Raw genomic sequence first — 12,404 nt, 5'->3', positions numbered from 1 at the left:
GAAGTAGATAATTGAATACCGTTATCCTTATTTTTAACAGGTACATAGTGATTCTATGAGTGGGGGTTTTAACTCATATATATCTATATCTATATCTATATCTATATCTATCTATCTATCTATATATCTATCTATATATCTTTTGCTTTGTTGGGACTACTGTCAACACAGGAAGAATTCTCTCTGGTGATATACTATAATCTCTATTAAAGAACTTTCCATAGTATAGGATGAATTTTGTTTTGAAAAATTCCAGACACACTTAGATAAGGAGTAAACTAAAATATTTATTGGAATCGTCTTTCCAACCCAAAGAGAGTAGTTTGTTTCTATCAGCCAATATAATGTAGTTTGTTAAGAAATTTTTATTTTTCATTCCAGCTTGCCCTCCAAGTCTTATATACACAAGGTGCTTGTTAGTGACTTTCATTAATTCACAAGAGGATCAGTTTCATGTTGTGGCCTAAAGAAAATTTACCAAAAATAAGGAAAGTGTTCCATATACGTTTGTGGGTGTCTCCTCAAATATGTTTCCATCAGTTCGTGTTCTGATTACTTATATATCAAATTAAACAACTCTGCCATCATTTAATGGCATTGAAGATACACTGTGAAATAAGCGCTTTTGATCTATGTAGGATTTTTTTTAAGCCTCTGAAACCATTTTCATGGAAAGCAAATTTGCCTGAAATAGAAAATAGGTTAATAGGTGGGTACCAGCTAGGCTTAAAACTAACAGAACAGGGGGAAAGTAGGTCAGATTTTCCTATCACGTCTTTTTACTTTTAAAGTAAAAATGGATACACATGAAATCTGACTCTTCTTAAATTCCTCAAAGGCTTGGCCTTGTATTAATGGTTGCTTCAAAAAAGAGTGAGTGGCATTTTCTGCTTATTATGTCAAAAGCTGAAGCTCTTACCAATAGGATGGAGATATATATAAAATGTACTCACTTGAGATTCTTACTTTAAAATGCAGATGTTAAGGGGTATAATATTGAATACTAGGTATAAATGTAAGGAGTATGTATTTTGAATACCATGATCACCCCAGAATGATCATTCAATAAGAATGTATCTAATATCATTTGTACATTACTCTGCATTATAATTGGTCATACAGCCAACTTTAAATCCACTTAGTTTTGCTTGTTCAGAGAAAAAAAATTGTTTTTATGTGACCATTGAGAGATTAAAATAACTGCTTCCAATTGTCTAGTTTCTTTCTCAGATATACTTAAGCATATACATGTACATGCATTTAATTTCCTAGACTATGGAGACTAAAAATATGGCCGAAATTTTTAATACGATTACTTTTTGTTGATATTTAGGTTTGGGTGTCTTATTTAAGTTTAATGCCCAGATACTTTTAAGTATTTTTGATTACATAATATTTTACTATTAATATAATATTTCTTTGTAAAGAACCTTTAAGCCTGGCAGACTCTGATCTCCATTTTTTGTTACTATTTTCTTTTATGTAAGGTTCTATATACCATTTTTAGTTTTCTATAAATCAGGATTCCTTCAAGGACAATGAAATGTGAATATTTACATTTTTACACTTGTAAATATTTTCCTCTAGTAGGGAAACTTCTCGAGCATGAACGCTCTATAAGAGTATAACTATTATATTGATATTGGCCCCCAAAAAGCAAAGGTATGTTTAGAGACATAAAAAGTGAAACACATTATCTCCATTGCACTCAATAGGATAAGCTTTATTGAAATTCACTTTGTAATTTATTATCTTTAAAACAAAGTCTAACTGTAATGCATACACACAGTATTCCTAATGTATTTGTAGCTTCATGTCATTAAGGAATTTTGCATATTCCTTAAAAATTGAAGAAAAAGGCATTAGAAGGGTGTTACCTTAAGCTCTGTCTTGAACTAACTAAACTATTTAAATAACAAAAATATGTATGTGTTAGGAGTTAGGAGGAACATGCCAGAGACTCCTATCTGGATAATTTTTCTTTAGCTTGTCATTTTTTCTCATTTGCCGTAAGAGTAGGATGACAATAAAAAATTCCCAACCCTGGTCACTAAAGTAATTAAATACTATATTCTAACTGACAGCTGTTTTTGTTTATTGCAGAATAAATCATTTGGAACTAAATTTGGTAACTTTATTGTTTAAAAAACTTTGTTTTCATGCTCTAAACTTAGGATAAATTATATTGTGTCACTTAAAAACTTACTTTCTATGTTTCTGTAACTAGTATCTTAGAAGCAAAAGCTAAATTTAAGTAATTTAAAGTAGCATTTATAAGTTATGACCAAAATATAAATTTTTAATGCGTTGTAGATTATTGTTTAAAGGAAATTTGAATAATCATGTAGTTCTAAATTAAATACATTTTTACAAGTTGCCAAAGAAGTTAGGATTTAGTATTAAAGCACCCCTAACTCAACTTTGTATACGTTTCTATTAAGCAATACTAAGAAGCCGAAAGGATTTCAGAGGATCTTCTTGTTCTGTATTATATCCTACAGAATTATGAAGTTTGTGTAGTTATCATTTTGAAATAAAATGATAATGAATAACAGAAGAAAGAGGATTTTTCAGGCCAGGCATGGTGGCTCATGCCTGTAATCCGAGCACTTTGGGAGGTCAAGACAGGCGGATCACTTGAGGTCAGGAGTTTGAGACCAGCCTGGGCAACATATATGGAGACCCCATCTCTACTAAAAATACAAAAATGAGCCAGGCATGTTGACAGGTGTCTGTAATCCCAGCTTCTTGAGAGGCTGAGGCACGAGAATAGCCAGAGTCCGGGAGGTGGAGGTTGTAGTGAGCCGAGATCCTGTCACTGCACTCCAGCCTAGGTGAAAGAACCCAAACCAAAAACAAAAAAAAAGAAAAGAGAATTTTTCTCTTTGGTAATAGTGATTGATTTGGTTTCATCAAAATCAACCTCCTTACCAAAAAATTCAGGCTTCTCCACCCAGGTCGGAGTGCTGTAGCACGATCTCAGCTCACTGCAACTTCTGCCTCTCCAGTTCAAGCAATTCTCCTGCCTCAGCCTCCTGAGTGGCTGGGACCACAGGCATGCGCCACCATGCCCGGCTAATTTTTGTATTTTTGTATAGATGGAGTTTTGACATGTTGCTCAGAATGGTCTTGAACTCCTGAGCTCAAGTGATCCACCCGCCTCCCAAAGCTTTGGGATTACATGCATAAACTACCATGTCCAGCCTCTCTTCATTTTTAAATGAGGCTAACATGATTCTACTTCAAACCATACTTATATAGAAATTTTCATTCAAAATTATTCCTATGTTATAGTTTATAAATTACTTTCTTAATAATACTGAGGGCCCTCAAAAGGAGTGGGAATTACTGAGCTTAAGTAGTTGTTCTAATAGAACTGCTCCCTACTGTAACCCTCACTTTATATAAAACACTTGTGAAACTTAAAGTATTTTCAAACACAATGATAATGTTAGGAGAAATTTAACTTATCCATGTGAATTATTAATACTTAATAGTAAAATGAAATTTATTATGAAATACATAGTATGTTGGAACTAGATTGGTATTTATCAAATTGAAATATATAATGTTATGACATAAATGTAACATTTAATTTAATACAATTAAATTAAATGTTTAATATTTTAACATTTAGGTTAGCATGTTTAACATTAGACAAATTTGAAAATAAAAATACTTTATTATATTTATGCATCCTATTCATACAGTACTTGTTTGGTTATGATATTTCAAAATTATAAGATTATCTACATAACATTATTACATATAAATTTTACCAGGATCTGCATATGGTGTACTTTTATGTTGTTTTAAGATAAATGTTCTCAAATTTTTTTACTGTGTTTTATTTAACATCAAAGAAATCATATGAATGTACCTTACTACCCAAAAGTTCTACTTGGTCAACACATATCTTATGTTTTACCTTAGATTCTATCCATTAGGACACTGAATCCTATAGGTAAAATCATTTTTCTAAAGTGTTCCAGTAATTAATTGTAAAATCATCATCATCATCATCATCATCATCATCATCATCTTGGAGAGGCAACAATTTCCAAAGAAAATCAATACAAATGCCCCTCACCTTCTTTCTCCCTATGCACAAAATTTTATCAAGTCCCCACTGGTATCTTCTATACCTTAAGCTGAATTGGGAAAAAATTCCACTTGGGCTTTCCTAATAGAGCCCAGGGAGAGGACTCATTCCCTTCCCTGCTGCTCACACCCCTAGGGAATCTCAAAACAAAACTAAAAATAGTTCTAAATATTCCATGCGAATATGGGTAATATAATAACTAACTTGCACAGCCTCTTTATCTAACATTTAGAACTAGCTTGTCCAACCCGTGGCCCAGGATGGCTTTGAATGTGACCTGACACAAATTTTTAAACTTTCCTAAAACATTACGAGATTATATTTGTGATTCTTTTTTTTTTTTTTTATTAGCTCATCAGCTGTCATTAGTGTTAGTGTATTTTGTGTGTAACCCAAGACAATTCTTCTCCCAGTGTGGCCCAAGGAAGCCAAAAGATTGGACACTCCTGATTTAGAATTTTAGGTTTAAAGTCTCTAGAATCAAGGGATTTTTTTAATGAAAAATATGCATTGTCATTGTGATTCAAAGGAAGGGGAATTTTAAATGACCCTAATTAGAGGAGACTGACAGTAGTCTGCTTTTCATAAAACAGTATTTATTCAGGTACACAACTTAGTACTAAAGCATGAGGACAAGAGACCTTTTTGATTAAACTAATTGGGCATTAATTTTGCTTCAAAAGCTCTGTGTCCTTATAAGCTGTGGAATACAGAACATTCTCCTTTACTCTAAAATGAAGTAATATATTGGCGTAGATTATCTCCCATTTTTTCTAGGATTTACTCTGGCCACTATCTGGACTGAAATTATGAGAACAAGAAATGGGATTTCCCATTTAATAGTAACTAAATCATCAGTAGCATTGAAAGATAGATTAATAAATATATAAAGTAACCTGTGATACTCTGTGGTTTTTTTAAAAGGAGGCAACTTTAGATACCTTTTATGTATTTTTATTTGTTTATCGCTTAATAAGAGCAATCATTTCACATATATTGATGTTTTACAAATTTTATTTTGAATGAGATACAGGAAGCTCTTACATTGATATCACAAGATTATAGTTTATATTTAGTTCATAACACTTTTCACTACAGAAGTGTGTTTTATAATTTCAATATATGTATATATTTACTCCTATGAGTGATTACCATCTTTATAACAATAACCATTTAATATTAAAATAAAACTGGGCTTTCTAAAAGCAGTTCAATTTGGGAAGAAAACTTTTCCATGGGAGGATAAAATTGGGGGACTTAATTAATATAAAAAGCTATTAAAATAAACATAAAGAGAGTAATTTCAGTGCCAAACTAGAACTGTATGGTAACCGAATTGTAAATGTTAATATTTTATGATTTGTCATTGATTATTGTGAAACATTTAAAATTTCATTTATCAAATTGTTTTGTAGGGGTCCAGGTGGTGGTAGACCTTGGCCAAACCCAACAAATGCCAATTCAGTGAGTATATATATATATATATATTTTTAAAGTATTTGCATTTTGTAACATTTAACAAAAATCACAAAAACATTTTGCTTTTTGAAAGCCTTGCAGGTGGTTGTAGTAACCTTTTTTTAAGTAATCATTCAAAAAGAAGTTTAATATATATTTTAGAAAAAGATGCATAATTTTTTGAAATTACATAATTTTCTTTCACTTCAAGGTCTAATATAAACATGCATTCTATTGTCAACAAGCCTTTCAAAAATAAAAATTGAAATACTACAATAGCCCATTAATAGCGATCTGTGTCACAAAATGGTTTCATCTCCTAAAATAACTATTAATAATCACTAAGTTGCCAAATACTATCAACTTCTGTTAGAAGAAGTCAAATTATTATGATTTCATTTGCTGTATCAGTTACATCTAGGTTTGCTTTCTTGTTGCCCCACAAAGCATTCGCACATTTACCTTGTACCTGTTAGCTAAATTGCCATCCTGTACATCTCTATGTATACCTGATATCTTGGGAATTTTCTTTATATATTTGTTGCAGTGGTTTGATGGCACAAATATTTATCTATCTTAATAATGTCACAGAAATATATGCACAGGTTGAAAATTAAGCTATCGGTCTTAAAATTAATATGATTTTAATGTTGTGATCCTGGAGATGTTTTTCCTTCTTGTCTTTAAACCTTGAGTTCTTCGATATGTGAGAGAAGCCTGCCGTGTACATCTGTGTAGTATGTGCACTGCACAAAGGTTCCTGGGTCAAGGGAGTCAGTAGGAGAATGAAATACAACCTGTGATCCCCTTGTGAAGTCAGTGGTTATCTACCCAAAGAGGATGCCTTTTGCTAATATGTACAAAGGTATCTTCATTGGCTAGCAGTGGCCTTAATGTTAAATGAATATCAAACTAATCCAATGTTTAAGGTTAGGGTATAGGAAGAATCATCCTAAATCCATCACTATTTTAAAGCGGGAATCACTTTCAGCTCAAATAAATAACTGCCATATATTTTTTAAAATGTTAATTTATGTTCTCTGCTTTTCTCTTAATTTTAATAGCTGTGATGTTTGCTAAGTAACTGAAATTATTTGAAGTGAAAAGAATGATGTTGCTTCCATTTGAGTCTTCAGTGTACTATTTAATTTCAACAAACCTTTCTTCTAAAATAGTGTCTTGCCAGATTGTGTTGGAATAGAATACCTTTACGCCTTCAAAATTCTTTTAGTTTGCTTATATGCTTTAGAAGAGTTTGCTTCTTACTATCTGTTAGCTTCTTACTATTTGACTTAACGAATTCATTCAAGATTTCACTTTAAAATGAAAAGTGTCTAGCAGGTCAAGATGATTTATTTTAACTTCGTATTTAAATACCCATAATAAGAACGCAAGAAAACAGTTTTTGTAACACAGAAAACTCCGACAGTCTTCCCAGTGCCAGAATCTGGAAAGAATATCCATTATCTGCATGTCTTATGAAGCTAGATGGAAAAGCACAACCAGTGGCTCACCTTAACTATGTAAACCTTCCCACGTAGAAGCACAAAAACCCTTCTCATATTCCTCATTGTCAGATCAGCCAGTCATCGCTTTACTGCCCATTGCAGGCAACCAGAGTACAAATCACACCCACACTACCCACCTCTATAAGTACTTTCTTTTACATACTCATCCAAAGATTATATCTCCCACAAGGCACCTAGGAAGGCAGACAGGGTTTGAGCAGTTGATATTGACAAGGATGTTGCATCGTACCAATGGGGTATATTATCCAAGTAAACAGTATAAATGAGAAGAGAGCTCTGTGTTCTGATGACTTTTAGTTTTTTAGGTACTCCATCTCTTTAGGATTTCATAGCACTGGGCACTGTGAGTAGGAGAATGCGCTGTAGCACATTAGCAGTTCTCCATTATTTTAGACCCTGAGAAACATTAGCAATTAGGGTAAAAGCTGTACACATCCACCTGCTGTCCACCAGTCTGAAATGGGCATTTGATCAGCACACGTGTAGGCAAGTAATGGAGCTGAAAGCAGTCTCCTCCATGAATATATATCAACTGTGCAAACATCTACCCTTACTCAAAGTATGTGAATAGGGAAAAGAAGTGGAGGAGGCCTATCGTTTTCTTTTAGAAAGAGAAAGTAGTCATCATTCTGAGCATGCAAAGGAAAAGTATGCCTCTGAAAATGACCATTATAAGAACAAGGAAAAAAAAATCATAGATAACGGATGACTTTCTAGCAAAGACATAGGGCTTCTATGAAACAGAAGCAAAAAGTATTAAGGAGATATTTTTCCCCCAAAACCATTGATCATTTTGTGGTGACAACTTATCCAAATTATGTTGAATTCCAAGTGCTTAGACTTCCTGCCCATATTTAATATTAAGACACTTTTCAGTTTGTATCACTACAGTTAGTCTCTGACTCCTCAAGGCAGCATATTAAAGTAGTTGTTTTGTTTTTGCTGTTTTCAAATGTTTTGTTTACTATTTTATCTTTTAAATGTTTATTTTGAAATAACTTCAGATTTAAACATTGCAAGAGTACTACAAAGAATTTGCATATGCCCTTCACCCAGATTCCCAATTGTTAATGTCTTACCACATTTGCTTTATGATTTTCTCTCTTTACATAAACATATTTTTAAACTGTTTAAATTTCCTGAAACGTTATCCCTAAAATCCCTAAATGCTTGCATGTATATTTCCTAAAAAACTAGCACATAATTTTTATAACCCCAGTAAAATGATCAAAATAAGGAAATCAACTTTTTTTTTTTTTTTTTTTTTGAGACGGAGTCTTGCTTTGTCGCCCAGGCTGGAGTGCAGTGGCGAGATCTTGGCTCACTGCAAGCTCCGCCTCCCAGGTTCACGCCATTCTCCTGCCTCAGCCTCCCAGCCAGGCGTGCACCACCATGCCCGGCTAATTTTTTGCATTTTTAGTAGAGACCAGATTTCACTGTGTTAGCCAGGATGGTCTCGATCTCCTGACCTCGTGATCCACCTGCCTCGGCCTCCCAAAGTGCTGGGATTACAGGCGTGAGCCACCGCGCCAGGACAGGAAATCAACTTTGATGTAATGCTATTTTCTAATCTATAGATCTTACTCAGATTTCACTAATTGGCCCAATAATCTTTTCTAACAAAAGAAAATCCGAATTTACTTGTTACATTCATCCTTCATGTCTCTTTGTCTCCTTTAACTTGGAGCAGTTTCTCAGCTTGTTTTTGTTTGGGGCAGGAGGTTTGTTTGTTTTGGTCTTTCTTAACCTTAGAGTTAAAAAACTCCAAGCAAGATTATTTAGAATGTCTATAATTTGGTTTTATCTATTTCCTCCTGATTAGGTTTAGTTTATACATATTTGTCAGGGATACTACAGAAGTAATTTTGTAGTTTTTGGCCAGGCGCGGTGGCTCACACCTGTAATCCCAGCACTTTGGGAGGCCGAGGCAGGTGGATCACCTGAGGTCAGAAGTTCGAGACCAGCCTGGCCAACATGGTGAAACCCCATCTCTACTAAAAATACACCGGGTGTGGTAGCATCCGCTTGTAATTCCAGCTACTCTGGAGACTGAGGCAGGAGAATCACTTGAACCCAGGAGGCAGAGGTTACAGTGAGCCGAGATTTTGCCATTGCATTCCAGCCTGAGCAACAAGAGTGAAATTCCGTCTCCAACAAAAAAAAAGAAAAAAAATGTGTTTTTCTCATCATTTCAGGAGGCACATGATGATTTGTCCCATTATTGTTAATCTTAATTTTGATCATTTAGTTAAGGCGATGCTTGTCAGGCTTCTCCACTATAAAATCACTATTTTTCCTCTTGTACTTATTAACTTAGAGACACACTTTGAATGTATAGTAAGTCTCCTCTTCCTCCTTATACTTTCATCTGCTATTTTGGACATCTATTGATGATTCTTGCCTGAATCACTTTTTTACTTCATTGGTTGTCAAATGGATATTTTGAATTCTGTCTTTTCTTCTCCATTTATTAGTTAGCTAACTATAACAGTTGTTTTTTCTTTTCCATTCATACTCATTTATGTATGTAAGATATATTCATGAATTATTTTATTCTCTGTGTTTAGGATGCTAAAATTGTTCCAAGTTTTCCCTTTTAAGCTAGATCACTTAACCTTTTAACATGTCCCTATTATTTTCTGAGCACTTTGAAGCTCTTCTTATATTTTCCCAGTTTTAGCCCTGGAAACAGCCACTTCTTTAAGGAGCTTGGGGTTCTTTTAGTGGATATTGGTATTTAGAACCCACTAGAGTAATACAACTTTTAGACCCTCTCAACTAACAGAACTAGGAAACATATCTATGTGTATACACATAGCCACACACATCTATACCTTTACCTAATGTGCATGAGTGCACACTGATGCTTCCATTTCAGTCCATCCCTACAGGGTTCAGTCTAGCCTTTCTACTTGCCATGTTTATAAGTCACTTCTCTGAAAGTATGAAACCTGTTTGTCATTATCCATAATATATGTGTTCATTGCCTAATCTTTGTCCACAATTTTGTCATATAAAAGTGTTTTGGTCAAAAATATTTTTGCCACTCTTTTACATGACAGCAGGAAAAACATTTTTAAGGGCAAACTCATATTTTTAATTCCGAATAAAAGTTAGGATTTTTATTTTTATTTTTCTTACCTCTGAGCATTATAGTCAGTATTGGTCTCAGATTCTTACTTAGGTGTTTATTTACAAACTCCCTAATTGTAACTTTTCATTTTTTATCTTTATTACAAAGGATTGTGATCTTTGGTTTGGCTAAGCAGCAAGTTCTGATCATTATCAAGCATTTTATTGAAAATAGACACTTTTGATTACAAGGTCCAGAAAACCAACCAAACTAGACTTGTACTGAAAAAGAGTATTACTGGATCATATATCTGAAAAGTCTAGGTATATTTTTGGTTTTGAGCACATTTGGTTCCAGAAGTTTAAATAATGTCATCCTGAGTCCCACCCACGCCACATGGAGAAAAAATAAGGCAGAAATAGTTCACCAAAGAAAATTAAAGGAATGGATAGTAAAAGAGGGGATAGGCAGAAACAACAAATGTTCAGTGTAGCATTGTATTCATTAATTCGCTTACTTGTCAGAGGAAAAAGAGAAATTCCTTTAAGGAAAATATAAGAGTCTATTAATAGTGATTAAGCCTAAAGGAAATATGAACACATTACTCCAAATAGGCTCTGCTGTATACAAATAGGTGCTCATTTTTTCAAAAAAGCACTAAAATATAGTAGAATTTTTTAATTTCATGTGGCACAGATAATGTCTTGATATTATCTTCCCTTATTTCTAGTAAACCAGTGCTTGTAAGATAGCTTTAAACTTCACAGTTGAAGAAAGGCACTTATCTAAAATGTTACAGATCATTTAACAAAATGAAAGCCCTCTGCCCTCTACCAGAGCACCACAATTATGGGTATTGGGACTCAGAACATTTCAGAATATTTGGATTCTCATCACAGCGTTTGAGTGATCTGTCTAGATTAGCCAGACAGTATGTGTGGCCCTTAATTTTATTCTCTGTCAAATAATAAGTTCTTCGAATTCTGTGTTTCTGACTTTCTAGTCCTTTAATTTTGCTTATCTTCTACATCTTCATTTTTACCTTTCATTTCATCTTAATGGGTATTTGATATAAAGTATAGGGTAGGGTTAGAAGGAGGATTTAGGATAAAGAGAAGGAAAGAGTTGAAGGTGATTTCAACTCTTTGAATCCAGGTAGCTGGGAGAATGGGAATAACACAACTGAGCTAGGATCAAAGGAAAAGCAGCAGGTGTAGAGGTAGGCAATGAGGTTTGGGGGCTTTGGTTTTTGTTTTTTTGAACGTTAAATTTGAAGTATTTGTAGGACACCTTTGCTTCTTCCACAATGTCTAATGCGTATTTCTTTCCTTATGCTTGACACATTATAATTAGGATCTGTGATGTTCAACCTCAACCAGGTCCTCCCTGATGCTTTACCAGCAGTTTGTTTTTTTCACTCTTCCTTAGCTACTTTTCTTGTCCTCCTCAGTGAATACTATTGCAATTCTTTATTCTCATTCTGCACCTATATTATGTTTGGCCCCTTCTCTATAGGCTAAAATTGTGTCATATTTTACAGAGGAGAAGAAGAGAACATTAGATCCAAATTTCTTCAGATTCTGCCCTTTACTTCCAATGTTATCAGACCTTTAGTCACCCTTCTTCCTTCTTACCTCTGAAATAGAAATATATATATATATATATATATTTTTTTTTTTTCTTTTCAATTCTGACCCTTCTATCTATTCTCTCTCTCCCTTTTATTTATTTATTTATTTATTTTGAGATGTAATTTTGCTCATGTCACCCAGGCTGAAGTGCAGTGGCACAATCACTGCAACCTCCACCTCCCAGGTTCAAACGATTCTCTTGCCTCAGCCTCCCGGGTAGCTAGGATTATAGGCACCAACCTCCATGCCCAGTTAACTTTTGTATGCTTAGTAGAGACAAGTTTCACCGTGTTGGCCAGGCTGGTCTCGAACTCCTGACCTCAGGTGATCCACCCACCTCGGCCTCCCGAAGTGCTGGGATTACAGATGTGAGCCACCACGCCTGTCCCTATTTATTCTCTTTATTCTATTTCTTGTTACTTCTTTGCATATCCTACTCATTCACTCTTTCAGATGAGTCTTTAGTCTATATTCCTTTCCATTGACTGGAACTTTCCTCTAGTGCCGTGCCGTGAACAAAATCCCAAGACAACCTGAAAGCCCTAGTTCTCCACTCCTCCAGAGTTGGGAGGGGTTACCACTACAAAACTTCTCTCAACCCTTCCTCAGTC

At 34.3% G+C, this 12,404-nt stretch overlaps 1 protein-coding gene across 5 annotated transcripts in view; it reads left to right on the top strand.

Moving 5' to 3' along the window:
- The window catches only part of SSBP2 (single stranded DNA binding protein 2), a 336,625-nt gene that overhangs the window by 291,009 nt on the left and 33,212 nt on the right, over positions 1–12,404 (top strand). For all 5 annotated transcript variants that reach the window (XM_023214970.1, XM_023214972.2, XM_023214974.2 and 2 more), the window contains one exon: positions 5,518–5,566. In XM_023214970.1, coding sequence (XP_023070738.1) covers positions 5,518–5,566 — 49 coding nt within the window. The remainder of the gene's footprint in view (positions 1–5,517; positions 5,567–12,404) is intronic.

Source organism: Piliocolobus tephrosceles, chromosome 4 (assembly GCF_002776525.5).
Source record: "Piliocolobus tephrosceles isolate RC106 chromosome 4, ASM277652v3, whole genome shotgun sequence".
NCBI lineage: Eukaryota > Metazoa > Chordata > Mammalia > Primates > Cercopithecidae > Piliocolobus > Piliocolobus tephrosceles.
Note: the sequence above shows the minus strand (reverse complement) of the source record. Positions and strands in the feature narration are given on the sequence as shown.